The following is a 26147-nucleotide window of genomic DNA, read 5'->3' as shown; positions in this document are numbered from 1 at the left end:
CTTTAATAAGCATACTCTCAAAATAAAAAATAAAACAAAATAAATGAGGGCTGCAGGAATGCCTTCAGGAAAAGGCAGCACTTGACATGGCTGATGGACACACAGGATTCAAACTAGCAGAAGTAAAAGCAACCTGAACTGAGGAACAACCTAAAAGCCTTTTCTTCTACCCAACTTCTTCCCATTTACATCTTACTTAATCCTCCAGCCAGCATCATCTCCTTCAAGAAGAAGCCTTTCTCAGTTACTTCAGCATCTAATCTAAGCTCTCTTCTCTGAGCTTCTAATATAATCTAAAGAACTCATTCTCGTAGTCATTGCATATTATAGATCTCATCTCTTCACCTTGACAGCAATATGTCTCTACACAGTAAGCATTTGATATTTGATAAGATGAACTCAATTCAGTAGCCATTGTTGCTTTCAGTCATTTAAAAACCCATTAATCGTTTCTTAACTTACCGGGCATCTCCTTTGGAAAGATTAGTATTTACAGGATTAAGAATAACCTTGTTTGCATCTACATCCACCACACATTTGGTATGCAAGTCAATTTCTGTAAATGAAAAAAAAAAAAGGAAAAATAGTCATTTTTAAAGTAATTTATTTCAGAAAAAGCATTTGACAAAAATCCAACATTCTCTCATGATAAACACATTCAACAAACTAGGAATAGAAGGAAACTTCTTCAACCTGATAAAGGGCATTTACAAAAAACTACAGCTAGCCCTGACTGATTTGGCTCAGTGGATAGAGCGTCGGCCTGTGGACTGAAGGGTCCCAGGTTCTATTCAGGTCAAGGGCACCCAAAAAAACAAAAACAAACAAACAAAAAAACGACAGCTAACATCATACTTAATGGTGAAAGACTGCACGGTTTACCCTCTAACATCAGGAATAAGACAATGATGTCTACTATTGCAACTTCCATTCAATATTGTACTAGAGGTTCTAGTCAGGGGAGTTAGACAAGGAAAACATATAAAAGGCACCCAGATTAGAGAGAAGTAAAACTATCTCTATTTGCAGATGATATGATCTTGTTTACAGAAAATCCTAAGAAATGTACTAAAAGACTACTGGAATAAACAAGTTCTGAGAAATTGTAGAATAAAAATCAATATACAAAAATCAGTAGTGTTCCTTATACACCAGCAATGAAAAATCCAAAAATAAAGTTAAGAATTTCATTTATACTACCATAAAAAAAGATTTAAACACTAAAGGATAAATTGAAAAGAAGTGCAAGACATGTACACTGAAAATTCTAAAACATTGTTTCAAAGAAACTAAAGATTTAAACAATTGGAAAGACATTTATGTTTATGAATTGACAGAATTAATACCATTAAGATGGTAATACTCCCCAAATTGGTCTGCAAGATTCAAGGCAATTCCTATCAAAATTCCAGCTGGCTTTTTTTTTTTTTCCTATTTCAAAAATTAACAAGCTGATCCTAAAATCTATATGAAAATGCATGAGATCCAGAATAGCCACAACAATCTTAAAAAAGAAAAACAAAGTAGAAAGGCTATATTCATCAATTTCAAATTTACTATAGGCTACAGTAATCAAGACAGTGTGGTACTAACATAAGGATAGAAGGATAAACAGATAAATGGAACAGAGAATCCAGAAATATACTTTCATATTTACAGCCAAATGATTTTGACAATGGTGTCAAGACCATTCAATATGGAAAACATAGTCTCTTCAGCAAATGGTGCTGGAAACTGGATATCCACATGCAAAAGAATGAAGTCAGATTACTTCCTAATTCATACACAAAGATTAACTCCAATAGATCATAGATATAAATGTAAGAGCTAAAACTATAAAACTCTTTGAAGAAAACATAAGGGTAATTCCACATGACTTGGGGTTACGTGATGGTTCTTAGACGCCAAAAGCACAAGTAACGAAAGAAAAAACAGATAAATTGGACCACATCAAAATGAAAAACCTTTGTGCTTCAAAGGACACACACCATCAAGAGAGTAAAAAGACAACCCACAGAATCAAGAAACTATCTGTCAACCATATACTTAATAAGGAACTTACATCAGACAATAGGAGGAACTCTTACAACTCAATAATAATAATAATAAAAATAACCCAATTTTTAAATAGGCAAAGGATCTGAATAGACTTCTCTCCAAAAAAGATACAAAAATGGGCAATAAGCACAGATGCATCATTAGACACTGGGGAAATGCAAATCAAAACTACAATGAGATACCAGTTCACACCACTAGCATAACTATAATTAAAAAGACAGATAATAAATAACAAGGACTTGGGGGGAAATGGAACCTTCAAACAGTACTGATTGGAATGTAAAATAGTGCAGTCATTTTGGAAAATAGCCTGGCAGTTCCTCAAAAGTTAAACATAGAATTAGCATATGACCCAGCAATTCCCAATCCTAGATATATACCCAAGAGAAATGACAACCTTTGTCTATGCAAGAGTCTGTACATGAATGCTCATAACAGTATTATATGGCTATTCATAATAGGCAAAAAGTGGAAACAACCCAACTGTCCATCAACTAGTAAATGGATAAAGGTGGTATATCCACAAAATGGAACATTATCTGGCAATTAAAAGAAATAAGTACAGATACATCGTACAACATGGATGAAGCTTGTGCTAAGTGAAAGAAGCCAGTCACAAGAGACCACATATTGTATGATTCCATTTATTTCAAATGTCCAGAATAGGCAAATAAAGACAGCAAATAGACTAGTGAATGCCTAGATGGGGAGAGTGACTGCTAGTAGATATGGTTTTCTATTGGGGGTGATAAACACATACTAAAATTGATTATGCTGACAGTTGCACAACTAGCATAAGCATAATAAAAACCACTGCATGGATGAATTATATGATGTGTAAATTATACCTTACTAAAGCTTTTTTTTTACATATAGGCTATGTTTATGGTGTCATATTTTTATATATTCTTATATTTTTCTGACCCAAGGTATGAAACTTTCTGTCTGCCTTATCTCCACTACCCAAAAATATGATCTAAGAAAGGAGCTGTACTACATTAGAGTCATTTTGTATTTCCCAAAGAACCTTGGTCAAATATCACATTATCATTATAACTTTAAAGTATTTCCACTGCCAGGAAATGTCATTTCTTTCTCTCTTTTTTTTAACTTGTATAATTGAGACAAATAAAAAAAAATTTCCCTCTTTGTGCCTGTCAACTTATTTTGTATCCATTATTTTTCATTAATTCTCAAAGATATAACTTAGAAGCACAAAAAATGTAGTGGTTTTTTATGTTTGTTTTGTTTGTTTGTTTGTTTGTTTGTTTCGACATTTTCAGGCAAAGAGAAATGAAAGGAAAACATCAGAGCTATGTTTTACCTAGGTGTAGAAGACTAACCACCAAAAAGGCGTATGTTCCACCATAGTCAATTAGCATTAATGCTTTGTGTTAAATTCACTCTAGACTATTCCAGAAATGTGGCAAGAAAGTCTCAGCCACACTGCAAAAACTTTTCAAACATGCAATTTCACTTATTCCTTTTCCTTAGGCCCAGAGCTCAACAAAGTTTGCTATGATCATACTTTGTTAATACTAGCCCTTAATGGTATGCTCACACATATACATTTAACAAAGTATTATTGAACTTTTAAAAAGGAACAAGAGTATTGGATGAGCATACTGTATTGGCTGGCCCCTTACAGTCAAATCTGTATTATAATAAAAGCATTATCAACTCTCCGGAAACTGTACTGTGACTCAAAATCTACTATCTCACCCCTCACCACAAGGTTCATTATTAGTTTCTTGCAAGAACGTTTGGTCTGAGCAAAGGAGCTGCATGTATAGTTCTGTATGCATAAGTATATATCTAGAACGAATGCCTGAAAAACTATAAATAAAATAACACCCCCCACACACACACACACACAGAAAGTAGTGTTTTGCCTTCATTTCAAATGATCTTGAATTGAGAAGAAATCCAAACTTTTTTCTGCAATATTTGTATGCTTTTCTCTGTCCTCTTCACAGCTCTTTCCTTCTCCCCTTCATGAAATTTGATACAATCAATAATTTGTAAGTATTAAATAGCATGATAAAGGAACCAATCAATCCCCAGAAAATCCTGTATAATATAAAGAATTGCCTAATAACTAATATATCCAACCTAAAATCATTTTGTCCTCAAGAGTGCAATACTTACAAATGCCCCTACATCTAACTTACATCAAAGGTAGCCTTTAAAATGTAAACAACTATCTTTACTTCTTTATTAGCTCAGTTTTCATTATCAAACAAAATTCCCACCCAGCTCTGTTGACTGATACATAGATATTAAGAGGAGGCTTTTCACAAGACTCTTTAGAATATAGGTAGAATGTCTAGGACACAAACACCCAAGCTAAGAAATCAGTGAGATTTGAAGAGAATTTAAGGGTCAGGTATATGACAGCATCCTATCTAATAAAAGAGAAACATGGTAATTGGCGTACGACCACTACCCTTCCCATTGGCTAATCAGGGCGATATGCAAATTAACTGCCAGCCAAGATGGTGGCCAGCAGCCAGGCAGCTTGAAACTAACATGAGGCTTGCTTGCTTCAGTGACGGAGGACTCCAACGTTCCCCGCCTGCCGCTGCAGGCCTCTGAGCTGCAACTTTAAGCAACTATGTAACAAATCTAGAAGCTAAACAAAACCCCAGAAACCTGTTTTAGTCCGCCAGGCTTCAGCCAGCAGGATCGCAACATTGTAAGCAAAGGCCAGAAACCTACTTTCAGCAGCGGAGGCCTAAGAGCTGGAGCCAAGCCTCAAAGCTAAAGCTGGCCCAGAATAAAAAAAGAAAAAAGAAAAAAAGGAGTGGTTGGGAGCTTCAGTCACCTCCAGCCTGAAAACAGCCCTCAGCCCCTCACCCAGACTGGCCAGGCACCCCAGTGGAGACCCCCACCCTGAAGGGTGTGTGACCAACTGCAAACAGCCATCATCCCCTCACCCAGGCTGGCCAGGCACCCCAGTGGGGGCCCCACCCTGATCCAGGACACCCTTCAGGGCAAACCAGCTGGCACCCACCCGTGCACCAGGCCTCTACCCTATATAGTACAAGGGTAATATGCCTCCCAGCACCGGGATCAGCGGTGCTGCGAGGCCTCCCGGCACCGGGATCAGCATGACAAGGGGCAGCGCCCAAACCCCCTGATCACCCTGTGGCTCTGTGTGTGACAGGGGGTGGCGCCCCAACCCCCTGATCAGCCCTGCTCTGTGTGTGACAGGGTGCGGTGCCCCAACCCCCCACCCACCCCACGGGCCCTGCTCTGTGTGTGACGGGGTAGAGCCATAACCTCCCCATCGGCCCTGCCCTGAGTGTGAGAGTGGCAGCGCCCCAACCCCCTGATCGGCCCTGCTCTGTGGGTGATAGAGGGTGGCGCCCCAACCCCCTGATCCGCCCTGCTCTGTGCGTGACAGGGGGCAGCGCCCCAATCCCCTGATTGGCCCTGCTCTGTGCGTGACAGGGGGTGGTGCCACAACCTCCCCATCGACCCTGCCTTGAGTGTGACAGGGGACGGTGCCCCAACCCCCCAATCGGCCCTACCCTGAGCATGACTGAGGGTGGCATCACAACCTCCCAATCCGCCCTGCTCTGTGCATGACAGGGGGCAGCGCCCCAACTCCACAATCGACCCTGCTCTGAGCCCGACCAGGGCCTGCACCTAGGGATTGGGCCTGCCCTCTGCCACCCGGGAGCAGGCCTAAGCCAGCAGGTCGTTATCTCCCGAGGGGTCCCAGACTGCGAGAGGGCACAGGCCGGGCTGAGGGGCCCCCCTCCCCCCCGAGTGCACAAATTTTTGTGTACCGGGCCTCTAGTCCTATATAATAAAAGACTAATATGCAAATTGACCAAATGTCGGAACGATCAGTCGCTATGACATATACTGACCACCAAGGGGCAAATGCTCAACACAGGAGTTACCCCCTGGTGGTAAGTGCACTCTCACAGGGGGAGCGCCTCTCAGCCTGAAGCCGGGCTCACAGCTGGCGAGCACAGCGGCGGTGGCAGGAGCCTCTACCACCTCTGCAGCGCTAAGGATGTCTATTGATGGCTTGGGCCCCCGAGGGCTCCCAGACTGCGAGGGCACGCAGGCCAGGCTGAGGGACCCCTGCCCCACAAATGTGCAAATTTTGTACACCAGGCCTCTAGCTTTAAATAAAATGCTATAGTGAAAGTCCCATCAAATGCTACTGGTTGGTTGAATTAAATTATATGGCTGTAAGATTCTAAGTATGACATTTTTTCCCATGAAAAACTTCTTGCTCACCAGGCTGGTATGGTTCAGTGGCTGAGCATCAACCTATGAACCAGGAGGTCACAGTCCAATTCCGGTCAGGGCATTGCCCAGGTTGCCGGCTCAATCCCCTGTGTGGGGCATGTAGCCATTCAATGATTCTCTCTCATCGCTGATGTTTCTATCTCTCTCTCCCTCTCTGAAATTAATAAAAATATTTTTTTAAAAAAACTTCTTGCTCTATATGGCTTAGAAAGCAAAACAGTGATTAAATAGCAGTAACAAATTTAGGCCTTGATCTGAATTTTAAATTTCTTTTAAATTTAAAAAAATACCACCAAAATCCAAAAGATAAGCATCTTCCTTTGTTTGGAACAATACTTAAATTAAAAAGAGGGTTAGCTCTATTCACTGCCTTTACAAAAATAGCACTGAAGTACACCCATGTTCATAGCATCATTATTCACAATAGCCAAAAGGTGGAAGCAACCCAAATGACCATTGATGAATAAATGAGTAAACAAAATGTGATATACATTTAACAGAATATATTGAACCTTAAAAAGGAACAAAATTCTGCTAAAACACGAACAGACCTTGAAGCCATTATACTAAGTGCAACAAGCAGCTACAAAAGGACGAATATTGTACGATTTCACTTATATGAGGTGCCTAGAGTAGTCAAATTCACAGAGATAGAAAGCTGGATGGCAGTTGCCAAGGGGTGAGCTGAGGGGGCAATGGGGAGTTAATGATTCATGAGTACAGGGTTTCAGTTTTCACAAGATAAAAAATGTTCGAAAGATGAAAAGTGGTAATGATTACACAACAATGTGAATGTACTTAATGTCACTGAACTGTACACTTAAAAATGGTTTAAGGCCCTGGCCAGTTTTGCCAGTGGTTAGAATGTCGGCCCAAGGACCCAAGGGTCACGGGTTCGATTCCCAGTCAAGTAACCTAGCCCCAACAGGAGCTGCATGCAGGAGGCAGCCAATCGAGGTCTCTCTCTCTCTCTCTCTCTCTCCCTCTCTCTCTCTCTCCCTGCTCCCTCCCTCTCACTCTCTCTAGAAATCAATGGAAAAAATATGCTCTGGTGAAGATTTTAAAAAATGATTTATGGTGGTAAATTTTATGCTATAGGTACTTTACCACAATAAAAAAATTAGCACCAAATATTCATCGTTATTATAGTAACACATTCCTAGGGAAACCTAAAATAATAAAATTGGGATTTAATTAGCAGTATGTCTGGAAACCAATAAAAAAACAGAGTGATCTTAATGTTAAGTAGTACTATAAGTTTATGTTATGACTAATCAAATTTTATTTATAGTACTCAAACCATGAATGCTTTGATGTATCCACGTGTCCTTAAAAGAAAGAAAGAAAAATTTACTTCACTGATGTTAAAGATCCCACATTATTTCCCAAACAGGATCCCTTTCTAGGTCAAGTTCCTCAACTTGAATATTAAAATACGTACAGCTGACAATTCAGCTTATTCAGCCAGCAAATTAGTCACCTTGCAAAGTGAACAATAATTTGAAACAAGTCTTTCTTCAATGCATAAATCAGCTATGGCTCATTCCCCAATGACATCATAGTAAAAGATGGGCAGGACCTGGGAGACTCCCTTTACATAACTCATGTTTCATCTGAGACCTGCATCATTCTCAGTGTGGACAAAATAATTCTGAGTTGCCTATTTAGTACTCTGCTTTTCTAATTCTCCAGAAAATTAGTAATTATTTTCAAAATAAACCTACTACTCAGCAATATAAATGTACCTCCTTTTTCCTTCCAGTTACGTTCTTAAAAATCTAACTATAACTTACTCTTAAATTCACGATTTTTAAAAGAGAATAACTTATTTATAAGACTCACATTAATTAAATTGCAAATCTTGCATGCTATACGGTTCTATTTCCAACTAATTTGTGTCATATTCCTAATACTTTTAAATGTCTATGCATGCTCATATAAACAAAACATTCATCGTTAATATTTCTTGTATAAAGGACTTGTTTTCCCAAGTGGAATGTAATATTATTATTGGCAGCATAAGGAATATGACTTATACTTCTTTACTATACTTATAGGCTGCTTGGGACCCCCTTAAGGCCCAATGACCTAGGGAGAAACAAAATTACCTGATGCCCATACATAAAAAGCAAAACTGATGTTTTGCTTTCCAGTAAGATATATATAAAATATCCTAATAATCTACTTTTATGTTTTTACCAGTGAACATAAAAAATCTATTCAATAAATAAAAAATATAACTAAGCTCTAACATGGCTAAAGAAAAGGCTGAGGAATAAAGAAAGATCCAAGACATGATGGCTGATATGGGGAATAGAATTTATAGTATGAAAATAATTAAAATAATCTATGTGGCCCAAAATATAAAATGTATATATTCAAGAAACTAATCAGCTTCAGAAGGCTATAAAATAGGTATTTAAAAACTTATAAGGCAAAACCAGGATAGGCTAAACAATCTTGAAAAAGCAGAACAAAACAGAAAGACTACACTCACTAATTTCAAACTCACTACAAAGCTACAGTAATCAAAACAGTATGGTATTAACATAAGAATAGACATATAAGTCATTAAATAGAACTGAGAATCCAGAAATATACAGTCAAATTTATGGTCAACTGATTTTCAACAAGGGTACCAAGACAATCCAATGGGAAAAGTATAGTCTTTTCAACAAATGGTGCTGGGACAACTGGATATGCACATTTATAAGAATAAAACCAGACCTCTATCTCACACCACATTGAAAAATTAACTTCAAGTGGATCAAAGAACTAAATGCAAGAGCTAAAATTATAGAACCCTTAGAAGAAAACATAGGCATAAATCCATGTGGTCCTGGGTTAAGTAATGATATCTTAGATACAACATCAAAAGCATAAGCAACAGTATGCATGCATATTAGCATAACCAATGGACACAGACACTGGGGCAGTGGGGGCTTGCCCAGGGTGGGAATGGCTGGGGGGGGGGGAGGGGTTAATCAGGGGGGAAAGAAGACATATGCAAAACTTTAGACAATAAAAAAAAAAAAAAAAAAAGCATAGCCCTAGCCGGTTTGGCTCAGTGGATAAAGCATTGACCTGTGGACCAAAGGGTACCAGGTTCGATTCCGGCAAGGGCATGTACCTAAGTTGCAGGCTCCTCCCTGGCCCAGGCCCTGGTCAGGGCGCATGCAGGAGGCAACCAATTGATGTGTTTCTCTCACATCAATGTTTCTCTCTATCTTTCCCTCTCTCTTTCACTCTCTCTAAAAATCAATGGAAAAATATCCTCAGGTGAGGATTAAAAATAAATTAATAATAATAAAAAATAGCTTTAAAAAAGCATAAGCAACAGAAGAAAAAAATAAACTGGATTGGACCACATCAAAATGAAAAACTCTGTGCTTCAAAGGACACCATTAAGAGAATGAAAAGGCAACCCACAAAAATCAAGAAAACATTTGCAAATCATATATCTGATAAGGGACTGGTATCTAGAATGTATAAAAAGGTCTTAAAGCTCAATAATAAAGAGACAATTTTAAAAATAGGGTTTGAATAGAGATCTCTCCAAATATATGCATATGACTAGTAAACACATTAACCTGTGCTCAATATCATTATACATTGAGGAAATACAAATCAAAACCCCAATGAGATACCACTTCACGCCCACTAGGAAGGCAATAATCAAAAAGAGAGACAAGAACAAGTGTTGGTATGGACATGGAAAAACGAAACTCCACACCTTTTAGGGGATTGCAAAATGGTGCAGTCACTTTGGAAAATAATTTAACAGTTCCTTAAAAGTTAGAGTTACTATATGACCCAGCAATTCCACTTCTATGGATATAATTACCCAAGAGAAATGGAAATATGCACCTACAGAAAAACATACACACAAATGTTCATAGCAGTATTATTCATAACTAGAAGCCCGGTGCACAAAATTCCTGCATGGGGGGTGAGGGGGGAAGGGTCCCTCAGCCCGGCCTGCGCCCTCTCGCAATCCGAGACCCATCTGGGAATGTCCATCTGCCAGTTTACGGGCCTAAACTGGCAGTCGGACATCCCTCACAATCCGGGACGCTGCATGCACGAGTGACCATACTTTTCATACAGGTGAAAGGCATCTTGCTGTTCTATGGGCAGCTACAATTTTTTGCCCTCATTATAAAAAGTAGTAGATAACATGATCCTTCTGAGGCAGTAGTACCATTTTCCCTATATTATGGGTGGAAAAACTAAAGCAGAGAGAAGTTATAAGTGTCAGAATTAGGGCTGACCACAAAATGTGCAAGCCAGAGTCCATGCATGTCATCACTGCATCATCCTATTTTTTCAGTGTTAGAGTAGCCTTGCCAGGTTTTAATTTTTGTTTTTGTTTTGTTTGTTTGTTTAAAAAAATATATTTTATTGATTTTTTACAGAGAGGAAGGGAGAGAGATAGAGAATTAGAAACATCGATGGGAGAGAAACATCGATCAGCCGCCTCCTGTACATCTCCTACTGGGGATGTGCCCGCAACCCAGGTACATGCCCTTGACCGGAATCGAACCTGGGACCCTTCAGTCCGCAGGCCGACACTCTATCCACTGAGCCAAACTGGTTTCGGCAGGTTTTAATTTTTAAATCTAAGAGACTGTTCCCAATATATAGGGTAGGGTCCCTAGGCCAGGCCGGCGATCAGGGCCGATCTGTGGGGCAACTGGTGGGGCAATCGGGGGTCCCCTGCTGGCACCTGCCTTGGCTGGCCTAGAGCTGCCCGCTCGCCAGCCCTGCCCCTGCCGACTGGTCATTCCACAGGTTGTTCTGCTGTTAAGTCAATTTGCATATTAGTGTTTTATATAGATAGAAAACCAGAAAGTGGAAACAAGGTAAATGCCCATTAAGCAATGAATGGACAAACAAAATACAACATATTCACATCACAAAATATTATTCAGCTTTAAAAAGGAATGAAGTATTGGCCTTGGACAAGCAGCTCAGTTGATTAGAGCATCAACCAGATACCAAAAGGTTGCGAGTTTGATCCCCAGTCAGGACACATGCAAAAATAAGCCCTAAATACAATATGCCAAGTAAAAACAATCTGATACAAAAGCCCACATATTGTATTATTTCATTCATATGAAATGTCCAGAACAGGCAAATCCATAGAGACCAGAAGTAGATTAGTGGTTGCCAGGGGCTGGGAAGAGGGGGAGGGTGCTGGAGTGGGGAGTGGGTGAAGAGTGACTGCTAATGGAAGAGAGTTTCTCTTTGGGATGGTGAAAATGTTCTGGAATTGGATAGTGGTGATGGTTGTACAACTCTGCAAATACACTTAAAAGCCACTGAATTATACACTTTTGATACATGAATTATATCTTTTTTAAAAACTTAGAAGAATGACCCACTGCACTCAATAGTTATAAAATATGGTTAGAATCCTTTAGTCATATTTCAAAATACTCACTACTCTAAAGATCTCAGCCAACTCAATTCTTCTTACTCTTAATTAATAACCTCATATTCTACTTCATCAAGAAAATTAAGCACTCCAGGGCTTTCCCATTATATAATTATCCTCTTCCTCTCATATTTCAAAAATTCCCCTCTCTATTACCTCTTTCTGTCTATAACAAAGCTTAAACATCTCCAAACCTTAAAAAAAAAAAAAAAAAAAAAAAAAAAAGCCTGTTCCTAACTATATCTCTGGATACCACTCTTCATCCTTCCTTTTCACATGGACTTTGTGAAAGAACATCCATGTAACTCACTGCCTCCACATTGGCACACCCACTTATTTCTCAGCTCACTACCAACATGCCAACTCATTCATTCAGTCAGTCAAAATTATTCTGAAAATTACCACTGACTGCCATCAAGCAAAATCCACTGAAGACAACTCAGTATTATCATGTATGCCACTCCTGTGATATCTGACTACTGACCTTTTTGGGACACATTCTCCCCAGGCTTCCACATTACTTTCACCTGCTTCTCCATATGTCTTCCTCCTTGGCCTGTGTCCTCCTTCCAAATAAAGAACATGCCTTAATTTGGTATTCTATCGTCTAAATATAGTAATGACTCCCAAATCTACATGTATCTCCGGTCCCTTTGTTTCAGACTCATGTATACAACAGTCTTCTAGATCCATTCACTTGGCTGCACTTCAGACACCTAAAAATCAACAAGTCTGTTGAGTTTCTTATCTTATTCACAGTTATAGGTACAGTGCATGAACATGACACAGACTAAATATTGTTGAATGTCTAAGAATAGAACTCGTCATATCCCATACCTCTACCGTAAAACCTGCTTCTCTTATACTTCTGATCCCAGTTGATGACTTATTCAATTAGTCATCTTAATCAGAAGTTTTGTAGTTAGTCTTTCTATATTTCCTAAATTTCTTTCAAATCGCCTTGACACTTTCTTTCTGGATAAATCTAGAATGCAAGGCCATAAAAGCTCTTTACCCAGCCCATCTCCCAGAAACGTATTTGCAGCCCACCACCTTGAGGGACTAGTTCTTCCCTCAGGACAAAGAGTAGGCTTGCTCACCACTTTAAAGCAACGGATTCCCCAAGCTCAGTGTTCCTCAAATGCAACACAAACCCACTAGACTCCTCCTCATCACCTTTGTGAGATTTGCAGGCAAGGAAAACTGTTCACACTGCTTGCTGTGCCATGAGCAAGTCCTCTGACCTAGGAGTCCCATGTCTTCTATCAGCATCCATGAAATAGTAGCAAGTTAACTTATTAGCTTGTGGGGACAGTAAAGGCACACAGAGTAATTTATCTTCCTAAAGTATCACTTTAACAGTGCCACTGCTCTATAGTCTATATAGTCACTGTACTCCTCAAACAATGTTTGACATCCTTCTTAATCTGCCCATACCTCACTAAATAATTTCATATCCCTCTACTCCCCACAAACCTCTCTTCTTCAGGAAAGGCAACTTTCATCACTCTTCTCACCCCTCACTCCCTACCCAGTGGTTCTCAATCTTCCTAATGCCGCGACCCTTTAATACAGTTCCTCATGTTGTAGTGACCCCCAACCATAAAATTATTTTTGTTGCCACTTCATAACTGTAATTTTGCTACTGTTATGAATCGTAATGTAAATATCTGATATGCAGGATGTATTTTCATTGTTCACGACCCACAGGTTGAGAACCACTGCATACTCTTCCAACTACTCTTTCAACTTTTCCAACAAAGCATAGAATTTAAGGGCTTGGGCTCTGGAGTTTAACTGTCTAGGTTCCAGTCGCCAGTTTCTCCACTTTGTAGTTATGTGACTTGGGGCAAGTTGCTACGCTTGCCTAAATTCCCATTTTCTCATGTGTAAAATGGAATTACAATATAAATACTTCCTAGCATTGTTGTGAGGATTAAGTGAAATAATCTAATTCTGCGCTTGGGACCATGTCAGCACACTGTTACCTGTGAATAACTGTGAATTATACTGTCTCCTTCCTGATGTCTGAATTTTTACATCTAATTTCTTCACTGTTCTTGCAAATGACTTGCTAATTCCTACAACTCCTTTTGTGTACCCCAAATGCCATGCCTTCCACCTTGCCCACAGTCTTAAACTCATTCCTCATCATTCTGAAGGCCCACCCCCATTTCTTTAATTCATAATGCATTGTCATCATTGCATTGTGTAGATGTATTCTTATAATTGACTCACCTGTGCATCTCTTATTACCAACAAAACAGTGAGCTTCTTTGGTCAAAGATCATGACTTATGTTTCTTGTGTATCCTGCACATCTTTGAAAATTATGTAAACTCAGGGACGCAAGGTACCCTTAAAGATCACCATCCTATATAATAAAAGTGTAATATGCAAATTGTCCCCTCAACCAAGAGTTGTACGGGAGTTCAACCAGGGGCCGGGGTGGGCCGGGGAGGGAGGGAGGCCCCGGCCTGCAGCGGCGGTGGCAGTGGCAGTGGCAGGCAGCCAGGAGAAGGGAGGGAGTACCTGGCCGGCAGCCAACAGCCGCAAGGGACCCTACCAGTGCACAAATTTCATGCACTGGGCCTCTAGTGTCCAATACAATAGTAAAAGTACAGGCTTTAATGGCAAAGCAGGTGAAATTCAATCTCCAAAATAATGGTTTAGTAATTCCGGGGAGTTAACCTCTCTGAGATTCTGTTAAATAGGTTGACACTCGACCACTGAGCCGCCTGGCCAGGCTCAATACCATCTTTTAATGATATCTACAGCTTCTAAGAGTTAAAGCCCAGTACCAATTAAGTCATGGATTTGTATCTCATAGACCAGTCACCTTCACACACTTCCCCATAGAGTAAGTACACTGATGGCCTTTGCCAAATTTTTTAAAGAACATGCTCTGCTAAACACAAGGAGACTTGATCAGCAAGCATAAAGATCAATATTAAACTCATTTCTGCTCAATAAACATCTCAATTCATCTGCTTAACGAATAGTTTTATCAGTGGTTTCTTCCATCTTCAGAACTTAAGAATTAGAAAAGTTATACATTAGCCATTGTTTTATGGAGGTGAGGGGATAAAAGTAAATACCAATTCAAACACATTTTTATATTATTTTATAAAAATTATACTTTCTTCTCCAAAAGCTCTGGCCCTATGTGTATAAATTCCTATTTCAGTCACTGAGTTGACAGTAGAAACAAAAGAATGGTGTAATAGATGTGTGTGTCTCATTTCCATTAGCATATCCAGCAGCTGCTATGAAAACAAGTATCTTCTGTTTTACAAAACATGTCAGAAATTTCCATCCAGTCATCTTTAACTCCAACATCAGTCCTCTCTGAAAAAGCCAAAGAATCACCATTGGCCACAGGGTCAAAACACCTTCCTCTTTCAAACAGATTCTCACCTCCTACCCTGCCCCTTCATTTCCTAAGCTAAGGATTAGCTGTTTCTTAACTGACAGCCAGGGCCTTCTAAGCTTCCTCTTATTTCCTCAGTCTTACCTTGTCTTTTTAAATTTTTTTTCAATTACAGTTGACATACAATATTTAGTTCCATGTATACAACATAGTGATTAGACATCTATATAATTTACGAAGTGTTCACCCCAATAAGTCTAGTACCCAACCTGACACCATACATAGTTATAATATTATTGACTATATTCCTATGCTGTACTTTGTATTCCCTATAACTATTTTTATAAGTGCCAATTTGTACTTCTTAATCCCTTCACCTTTTTCACCCATTCCCCTAAACCCTCTCCCATCATTTTGTTCGCTGTATCTATTTTTGCTTCTGTCGAGTTTGTTGGTTTATTTTGTAAGTGAAATCATGTGGTATTTGTCTTTCTCTGACTTGTTTGAAAAGGGAACCCTCGTGCACTGTTGGTGGGATTGTAAACTGGTGCAGCCACTATGGAAAACAGTATGGAGTTCCTCAAAAATTAAGAATAGCCCTAGCTGGTTTGGCTCAGTGGATAAAGCGTCAGCCTGCACACTGAAAGGTCCTGGGTTCGTTTCTGGTCAAGGGCACATACCCGGGTTGCAGGCTCGATCCCAGTCGGGGCCGCGCAGGAGGCAGCTGATCAATGATTCTCTCTCTCTCCCTCTACCTTCCTCTCCCAAATTAATAAAAATATATTTTTAAAAAAATTAAAAATAGAGCTAACTTATGACCCAGCAATTCCTCTTCTGGGTATTTATCCAAAGAAATCCAAAACACTAATTCAAAAAGATATGCGTGCCCCTATGTTCATTGCAGCATTATTTACAATAGCCAAGATATGAGAGCAACTTCAGTTTTGTCTCTGATTCATGACTGCTTGCTTGGTTTTGACCGGCCTCCTTACTTTTCCCATTCACATGCTTCATTTTCATCATGCGCTCTTAAATGTTGCCCAGCTATATCCTGAATCAGTCATCTACCCAAGCTTGCAATCTTGCCCTGAGACCTGGCAATCTTTCTCCTTCATGCTTGTGTCTGAGACCCACATGAAGTTCTAAAAAGCTAAATTAGAGCACATGGACCGGGCACCCTAAACCCGGACTTCTGGGCCTACCTAGCGTCAGGGCTCCCTGTAATTTCACCCTGCCTTTCTAATCTCATCCTTCTCTAGTCAACCTCACAGAACCCTCCTTTCTGGCAGGCTAAGCTTGTCTCTGCTGCCTAAACTTGCCTAGCTCATTCCTGTTTCTGTGCCTTTGCTCTCAGGCCATACTTCCTCCTCAAAAACCAATGCTTTCCCCTCCCTCCTATCTAGCACCCATTCCAATCATATGCTCCCTCCTCCAAGTCCAGCCTAAGTTCTCCCTCCCCAGAGAAGCCTTCCCTAACCATCCAGCTTCCAGGGATCTTTCACTCCTCTAAATTCCTATATTTCCCTATCACTCACCTGGCACTTAGTTACCTAGCAATCTGCTATAGGTGTTTACCTTTAACCTTATCTTTTCACAAGACAGTCATTTCCGCATAAGCATGAACCATAAAGCACACTTCAATATTGGACAACACTAAGAGCAAGCTTTTAGGAAATAAAATTCTCCCAAAGAGAATAAGCAATATCATTTTTTTTCATGTTTCTTTCTAGCCTTTGCCCATTCCTGTTTACATTTTATATAATAATGATCATAATAGCAGATTCAGTAGTAGATTACCATAATAGATTCAATATAGTTACACATACCATATTACATTCTGTTTTTACTTCTAACATAGAAAACAGTCTTCCTTGTAAATGGTTTTGATTTTCATCATTTTTAATATATACTAATAAAAGGGCAATATGCTAATTAGACCAGGTCGACCAGACATCTTCCGGTCGTCTGGTCCTCCTTCTGGACAAAGCCACAGTTGCGAGGGCCAAGGCAGAGGCAGTTAGGGGCGATCAGGCCAGCAGGGAAGCAGTTAGGGGCGATCAGGCCGGCAGGGGAGGGCAGTTAGGGGCGATCAGGCTGGCAGGGGAGGGCAGTTAGGGGCGATCAGGCCGGCAGGCACAGAGGTTAGGGGCAATCAGGCTGGTAGGCAGAGGTAGTTAGGGGCAATCAGGCAGGCAGGCAGAGGCAGTTGGGATGATCAGGCCAGCAGGCAGAGGGGTTAGGGGCAATCAGGCAGGCAGGTAGAGAGGTTAGGGGTGATCAGGCAGGCAGGCAGAGTGGTTAGGGGCGATCAAGCACGCAGGCAGGTGAGTGGTTAGGAACCAGCAGTCCCGGATTGCAAGAGGGATGTCCCAGATTGGAGAAGGTGCAGGCCAGGCTGAGGGACACCCTCCCTCCCCCCCCCCCTCACGAATTTCATGCACCTGGCCTCTAGTAGCTATATAATAATCTTTCCACGTATACTAGACAGTAATTTACTTATGCATTGACCTCTACTAGATATCACATTCTTCTTTATGTTTTTCACTGCATCAAGTACTGTAAAATGCGAAGTAAACCCTTGAGAAATGCCTGATGAAATAAATATATATTGTCCATGCTTACTAACACCTTCAATATAATCCATTTTACTGTTTTTCTCCCTAGCTAAATTTCTAGTGTAATTTCTGATTTCACCACCTTAGGCTAGGTAGCCAGCAAAGGTATTTTCCAAATACTTTTTATATAGATTTATTAAATTTTGGTAGTTGATCTTATACATATTTAAATATGGGCAGTCCTTTGAGGAAAGGTAATAAGAGCCCATAATATATAATATAAGCTACACACCTAACAGGCACTCAATAAGTATCAAATATCTTTTAAACCACCTAAAGTTATAAAAGATCAAATTCCTGAACAGGAGAGTGTCACTGATCTCGCCAGTACCATCAATTATGCTTGTAAAACTTTCAGTTCATTTAATAATTAGATTGATTAATAATGTATGAATGGGTGTTCTTTACAGTATATAGAAGAACACAACCAGAGTTAACTGGTGAGTTGTACGAGTCTAAAAGATAACATAAAAAACAAACAATATTTGCAAAAAGAACTAACCTCAAGAGCTCATGACAAAACAAGTCTATCCTTTTCAAAAGTAAAATTAGAACTGTAAAATTACATATGCATGTGAACACAAAGTGGAATGGATATAAGACAAAACGAGTGTGAGTTGTCAAGATGGAAGGATGTCAGAGACTTTCCTTTTTATGTTTTGTTTGTTTTGTTAGTATAACGTTAAATGTGTAACAAGAAAGATATTCCAGCCCTAACCGGTTTGGCTCAGTGGATAAAGCATTGGCCTACGGACTAAAGGGTCCCGGGTTCAATTCCGGTCAAGGGCTTGTGCCTTAGTTGTGGGCACATCCCCAGTAGGGGGTGTGCAGGAGGCAGCTGATCCATGTTTCTCTCTCATCGATGTTTCTAACTCTCTATCCCTCTCCCTTCCTCTCTGTAAAAAGTCATTAAAATATGTTTTAGAAAAAAGAAAGATATTCCAGACAAAAGAACATTCATTAAGGGGACGGGGGCAGGCTATAAGGGGTCAATGGGAGAAAAAAAAGGGGACATATGTAATACTTTCAACAATAAAGATTTTTTTAAAAAGCATATTCATTAGCCATTACAACTCTTGTTATTTAATTTAGCAAAAATGACTGAAACATTTATTCCACCTGATAAATGTGAAGTAATAAGCCAACTAACTACCTTAACACCTAAGCACAGTCAGACACTGAATCACATGAAGAACTTAATAGTACACTAGAGCTTCTTGCAAATTTCAGATTTTCCTCAAAAAGTAGCTAATGTGATTCCAAATATCAAAGTCTGTACAGTAAAACTACAGCATCCCAGTAACCAAACCATTCTCATCTGATTCTTATTTGGGAAGAGTCATTCTGAGGTTGATCCCACACTAATATATTAAGAGAGAAACAATTATGACTAAAAGTTTACTATTTGTCATAATCATATACTTTTACTTAATACATTAATTTTCCCAAAAGTAATAATTGGTCAAAGCAATATGATTCATTTTAAGATTACTGGAAAGGAATATGGTTTTGTTTTAGCTTCTTCAAACAAACTCTAGATGGAAGTTTAAATATCACTGACTTTAAAATTTCACTACATTGCGTCCATAAAAACCTCTAGATTTATGCGAACAACTACTTAGTGACAAAATAGAAATAGAATCAATTTTAATTATCTGTGGTAATCACTGAAAAAAGAAGTCCATGTGCTTTCAGGAAATATAAGACCATGTAAGTGAAGGCACTGAATGAATGAGGCAGTTTATCACAAATAATGCACTTCTATTTACATGATAATGGACCCATATATAAACCTTAATTTAAAAATGCGTTCAGCCAAAGGAAAAGCTAACATCCATTCCACAGCTAAAATGATTATTTCATCAAAACTCAGATACTGATAATTATTACAATCTAATGACAATTTATAAGTAAAAAAGATGGTACTTCCCTCAAAACTAAAATGGGGGAGGGGGTGGGGCAGGGGGGATTCTACCTGAGACAGGTCTTTTGTGGTGGTTGGTTAACTGCCTCTTTTTAGCACTGACATTTCCAAGTTTTTCATGAAAAAGAAATTTTAAGAATGTGCTAAAGTCATCCTTTCAGAATCAAATCCCACATCAGTTGTGTTTTGTGTGGCTTAGTGTTTCTTTTTGTTTGTTTGTCTGTTTTAAAGTTTTTCCTAATCATTGCGATGGTAATAAATTTAAGGTGAATTTAAATAAAGATGCCTGAACAAGGAACAGAAGCTTTTGAAAACTTTCAGAGTTCCTCTAAGTTCTTTCATTTTCTCAGAGCATGGAACTAGTGAGGTCAAGACTAAACTAGTTTGAGTTATTAGGGAAAAATTCTTTGTCACATGACAATCTTAAGCTGACCTAGCAGGAACAGAAGGAATCGCCAACTCCAATAGAAGCTGTAACTCCAACAGAAGAGATAAACCACTCCCAAGAGAAGGACAAACCAAAGTATATATTAACTGACCGAGCTATATGTAATAATCTCACTATACACAAAAGATAACAAAAAGGAAAAGTGGAAAACAACTCATGATTCTTACATAGACTTAAACAACACTTAAGAGCAAAGAAGTGGCAAGAACAATTCAGAACAGCGATTTTCAACCTTTTCCAGCTCATGGCACACATAAGCTAATTACTAGAATTCTGTGGCACGCCAAAAAATACATATTTTTTGCTTATATGACAAAAAAAATGATAGTACTTCCCTCAAAATCTAAATTTTGATTCATTCACACCGGACGGCTATGGTGTTTAGCTGTTGTCATTTCTTTATTTGACAATCTAAGGGAAAATAGGTCAGTGCCCCTGACTAAACAATCAGGTATTGCATGTTATTAAAAATTCTCCTAGCACACTGGTTGACAGTCGCTGACTTAAAACACGACTCTGAAACAGACGAATGATTCTGATTAGTTAAGAATCTTGAAAAGTCACCTCCTGGGATTATCATAGTGACTCCCCCCCCCCCCAATAATATAATCTTATACAGAAAGTGTTTTTGAAATATATCATCTCATTTAAAGTAACTTGCCCAGTCACACTGCTAGTTGAATATGAAAGCCCTCGGACTTGGAGTTGGGGTTCTCTCCACGCCATCTGCCTGTCTAAAGAGGATTTAAAATGTACTTGGTTTATCTGCTTTCTCTACCCTCCCTGCAGATTGGAGAGAATGTCTGAAAGATACAATTTCACAAGAATCTTGGCACTTTAAACTATTGTTGAGAGATGAGCAATATGACTTCAAGCAAAAACAAAACTTTCTCAACAGTCAGAAAGTGTGGGAGTAGGGAGACATCTCTTTTACCCAACTTCAAAGTCCTTCCCACCCTATGTGACCGTCCAGGGTAAAGGAATACACCGTGAAAAAGCAATGTTTGCACTTGGGTGCTTTCTCAGGAGGCGTAGACCACACTCCCTGCCATTTTCCCTGCCTCGAGCCACCAAAGTGCAGGGTTAGGGCGACTGGGCCGGTGACGTGGGGCTTGGGGGTGCCTGGCTGCCGGCCTGGCCGGAGGGGTGAGACCGAAGGGGCGGGGGCCGTACTGACAGCTGGCAGGGCGACAGCGGGGACCCGCGAGGCCAGGGCCCAGGGGAATGGGTGGGGAGAGGAGGAAGGGAGCCCGGGGCCAGGGAAGAGGGCGCCCTCCTGGAAGGGCAGGGGGAAGCGAGAGGGCGAGAGGGCGAAAGGGCGCGGGGCGGGGCGGACGCGCCGGCGGAAGGGGCAGCGGACCGGGACGTGGGGCCCGCGGCCCCCCGGGACGCGGTGCAGACGAGGGGAGGGGCGTCCCGCACAGGCGGGGCGCGCGTGGAGGACAAGGTTTCGGGGAGCGCGGGCCGCCCTCCAGCCCGGATGCGGACTCCAGGGGCGGGGCAGCCGGACCCCACAGGGCGGCCGCCGCGAAGGGGCGCACCAGGCACCTGCCGCCTCTGCTGAGGCGGCCCCGGGCGGGCTCGGTTCTCACCTCTTCGGTTCATGGGCCGGATCCGGACGGCCACTTTCACTTTGGAGTCTCCCATCCTGCCGCCACCGCCGAGACTCTCGCTCGGCTTCCGTCTGCCGTGGCCACCGGGCAACTCTTCGGGGCTGACCCGGCGGTAGGGGGCTGCGGCATGAGGGGCGGGGCCTGAATAGGGGCGGGACTTGGGAGGGGCGGGGCCTGGGCAGGGGCGGGGCAGGCCGCTGGGCTCTGGGCGCGCCCCCGCTGCCTGACGGGATTTGTAGTCCCTGAAGGTGGTCGTGGCGGGCTGGGAGAACTCTGAGCGCTTGGCTCTCAAGAGACCTCGCAAGTTCCCCTCTGCTTCTACAGCATTCTTGTTCTCATAAACTGTCGATGAGCTGATACCTCATGTGAGAACAAATAGTTAAGTAATTGACATTGGAGACCCTGCAACCTCTTCAGATTCATTACCTGCCAATTTAGTGTTTGATTCCTGGCTCAAATTATTTCCTCTGCCTAGATTGCCCTCCAGGCTTTGTTTACCAAAACCATCCTTCAAGACAAGTAAAAAGTTACCTCCTCTGGATGTCTTTATAGTATATAGTAAAGTATATACCTCTCCACCCCCTGCCTCCCTTCCAGGCTAGACCTTGGTCTCTGGAACCAATCTGAGTTCAAATCCAATTTCCAAGTGGGTCACTTCACACAAGTGATTTGACTGATCTGTGCTTGTTGTTTCATATGTTAAATGAAGACAGTAGGATTGTTGTGCGTTTTAAATGAGTTAATACATGTATAGCTCTTAAAACCTACCTGGCACACACAAAAAAAGTGCGCAATAAATGTTAGCCATTATTTTTTCTCCGTTATAGCATTTATGCTGCAGCTATTTATGTCTCTCCTATTGTGTACTTCTTAAAACCGTATCTTACTTATATGTATAGTCTAGCCTGCAGTAGAAAGCCACACTAAAATTAGTTCTTTTTTTATTGATTATTGATTTTTTTAAGAGAGAGAGAAACATCAATTTGTTGTTCCACTTATTTATGAACTCATTGGTTGATTCTTGTATGTGCCCTGACCCAGGATCAAACCTAAAACCCACAACCCTGGCGTAACCTGATGCTCTAACTAACTGAGCTGCCCAGCCAGGGCTAAAATTAGTTCTTTTTTTTTTTTTTAATCCTCACCTGAGGGTATATTTATTGATTTTTTTAGAGAGGAAGGGAAGGAGAGAGAGAGAGAGAGAAAGAGAGAGAGAGATCGGCTGCCTTCCAAACATGCCCCAAATGGGGATGGAACCCGAAACCTAGGTATGTGCCCTGACCAGGAATTGAACCCGAAACTTTTTTGGTGTAGGGGACAACGCTCCAACCAACTGAGCCACCCAGCTAGGGCTAAAATATTTCTTTATTAAGCTATTTTTAAAAACCACAGTCTCTTAATCATCCAGTATGGAATTTTTTGGTCAAGCAACAGTGATCTGTCCAATAGGCCCTCTCCTTTCTCCCACAGAAAGAAGGGGCAATCTACACAATAAAAACCCTTCCTCTTCTCTTCCCCAAAGAAGTCCCTGCCCTCCCCCAATATCTTTTCTTTTCTAAGAGCTCCCTTGTCCCACCCTTTTCCCTATAAAACCCTTCCATTTTGTTCTACTCAGAGCTCCCTTCTGGTTGCTACATGGGATGCTGCCCAATTCACAAATCACTTAGATTTTCACATTTAGTCAGTTGAATTTTTTTTTTTTAACAAAGCCCTAAAAGAGACTGTTAACTGGTGGTCTGTGGCAAGATCTGGACTGCAAATGTGTTCTGTTTGGCCCAACAGTATTGACCAATGCCTGAAAATCAGGAGATTTTCATATACAATACTGGGCCTATATTACATATTGGAAATATAGACTGGAATTGAGAAACAGTGGCCACCTTTATAAGAGGCAGGTCTCTCCAGTTCACCATAGCCCCACCCAGTCTGCTTTACCACTCACCTGTCTAGATCCGACGGGTTTATGACACCTGGTTGGATATGTTTACATGACAGTACAGAACTCAGAACCATTTTACAGATGAATAAATACAGAAAGCTGGTAAGATTTGCCCTTTAACCAACCACCTCACTGTTGAAAGAGCTTCAATACAAGCAGAGTTGTCAAAAAGGTTAAAAACACCTTTAAGAGGAATGTAATTCTGACACATGCCACAACATGGATAAACCTTGAAAACATAATGCTAAATGAAATAAGTCAAGCACATAAAAACAAGCACTGTATGATTCCACTTTATATAAGGTACCTGGAGTAATGAAATTCAGAGACAGAAAGTAGAATGGTGGTTGCCAGGGGCTGGGGATAGAGGAATGAAGAAATTAGTGTTTAAAGGATACAGATTTTATATGTATTTGATTTGAGAGAGAGAGAGAGAGAGAGAGAGAGAGAGAGAGAGAGAGAGGACACATTGACTTGTTCCACTTATTTATGCATTCATTGTTTGATTCTTGTATGTGCCGGATCCGGGGTTGAACCCACAACCTTGGCATATGGATCAGCCAGTGCTAAAGAGTACAGAGTTCCTTCCCCTTTCTTTTCTTTCTTTCTTTTTTTCTTTTCTTTCTTTCTTTCTTTCTTTCTTTCTTTCTTTCTTCTTTCTTTCTCTTCCTTCCTTTCTCTCTCTCTCTCTCTCTCTCTCTCTCTCTCTCTCTTTCTCTCTCCCTCTCTCTCTCCCTCCCTCCCTCCCTCCCTCCCTCCTTCTTTCTTTCTGATTTTCACAGCCCAAACAAATAAAATGAGAACCAACCAAGAACTGCTTTTTCATTTTATCAAGGAGAGTCTTTAAACACTTAATGCACACAACAATTGATATCTACTATCACTGTCATTTTTCAAAAAAGAAATACGCTTTTATATTGAAATTGTTTGCTTGATGATCTCTACTGCCCTTTTGCTCTTATTTATAAGCATTGGATAAAAAAAAAACTCTTCTCATGGTTCCTGGGCATCCATTCTTTACTTTCTCTCTCTTCTTAAAGACTTGTTCTGGTGATAGCTTGAATCTAGCTTTTAAACAGAAGCAAGGCATGCAGAAAAAGAGAAGCTACACAGCTTCTGTGGGAACTTTGTATTTAAATTTAAGCTCAAATTTCAGAGAGGAGAAAGCCCCTAAGGAGCTGAAGGAGGGGGCATATAATAGGGAAGAGGTGAGGACTTTCTCTAAAGTTCCAAAACCAGCTGAACGCTCCTGGAAACATCTGATTGGAAGAAAATGATAGTAGCTCCCCAAGGGACTGTAGAGAAAACCCCCTGTGGGCTATTCTCCCCTTTGACTTCTATTCACACTGATCTCTCTCTTTTGACTCCTGCAATAAAGGTGAGGAGACAAGATTCTGAGAGAATCCTGAGAGAGAAAGGGCTGAGATGCCCGTTACAACCTGTAGCCCGGGAGGGTGGGGCCTTTCACACCAGGTAACTGGAACGCTGCCCACTCACAGTTGGTTTCCCTCTTTTCGACTATTAGAGAGAGAAGAGAAAAAGAACTAGTAAATAAGCCACTCCCTTGGAACTTTGTTCTTATAAAAAGCAGGTACTTGGGATATCAGCTCATATTTATGGTGTAGATACTAGTAACTAGGTCAATAGATTCACGACATTGAAGTCTGTTTAATGTTGATTTTAGCTGTGTTGATCAGAAGTCTTTTGGTTTTTGGTTTTTGTCCTGACGTTTGGCAAATCTACATTTTCTAAAACTGATTTCTAGTTTATTTTTTGTTGCTTTGATCCACCCTTCATCCGTTCCTGATAGTTCCTGCCCAGGCTAAGGAAGATATTTTGCCTTTTGTTTTTTTAATAAGATCATCATTGACAGCCCTAACCGGGTTGGCTCAGTGGATAGAGGGTCGGCCTGCAGACTGAAGGGTCCCAGGTTTGATTCTGGTCAAGGGCATGTACCTTGGTTGCGGGCACATCCCCAGTGTGGGGTGTGCAGGCGGCAGCTGATCGATGTTTCTCTCTCATTGATGCTTCTAACTCTCTATCCCTCTCCCTTTCTCTCTGTAAAAAAGTCAATAAAAGATATTTTTTTATAAAGATCATCATTGACAGAATCATGGTAGCTAACATAGCATGATAGCTAGCACTCACTGTGTGTCCTAAGCATTTTACATGAATTTACTCACTTAATCCTCACACTAGCTCTATGAAGTGGTTACTATTATTACCCCTATATTGCAGATGGGGAAACTGAGGAACTGAGCACCTTACTGAAGTGTCACTGTGGGGCTCCTGTGATCTGATCCCACTCCACAATCTTTCGAGATGGAAAGTGTGTACGTGCAGATTACTCAACCCATAGGAATTCAAAAAGATCTACTTTTCACCATTCTACTTTCCAAAATAGTTTCTAAAATGCCATTATTTTTAAAAAGAGGGAACTAGATTCTACCTTTTGCTTTTCTATAAAGGAGGGAA

General features: G+C 40.7%; 1 protein-coding gene across 8 annotated transcripts in view; it reads right to left on the bottom strand.

Annotated features, from left to right (window-relative positions):
* Nucleotides 1-21866, bottom strand: part of KIF13B (kinesin family member 13B) — a 208038-nt gene extending 186172 nt beyond the window's left edge. For 6 of the 8 annotated variants that reach the window (XM_036311930.1, XM_036311923.1, XM_036311926.1 and 3 more), the window contains exons 1-2: nucleotides 21713-21866; nucleotides 463-556 (exon numbers count right to left, since the gene is read on the bottom strand). In XM_036311930.1, coding sequence (XP_036167823.1) covers nucleotides 463-556; nucleotides 21713-21767 — 149 coding nt within the window. In that variant the 5' untranslated portion in view covers nucleotides 21768-21866. Of the gene's footprint in view, nucleotides 1-462; nucleotides 557-12248; nucleotides 12331-12927; nucleotides 12933-21712 lie in introns of all 8 variants that reach the window. The other 2 variants (XM_036311932.1, XM_036311924.1) reach the window with 2 other exon arrangements.
* Nucleotides 21867-26147: the final 4281 nt, after the last annotated feature.

This window comes from Myotis myotis, unplaced genomic scaffold (genome assembly GCF_014108235.1).
Source record: "Myotis myotis isolate mMyoMyo1 unplaced genomic scaffold, mMyoMyo1.p scaffold_m19_p_6, whole genome shotgun sequence".
In the NCBI taxonomy this organism is placed as follows: domain Eukaryota; kingdom Metazoa; phylum Chordata; class Mammalia; order Chiroptera; family Vespertilionidae; genus Myotis; species Myotis myotis.
Note: the sequence above shows the minus strand (reverse complement) of the source record. Positions and strands in the feature narration are given on the sequence as shown.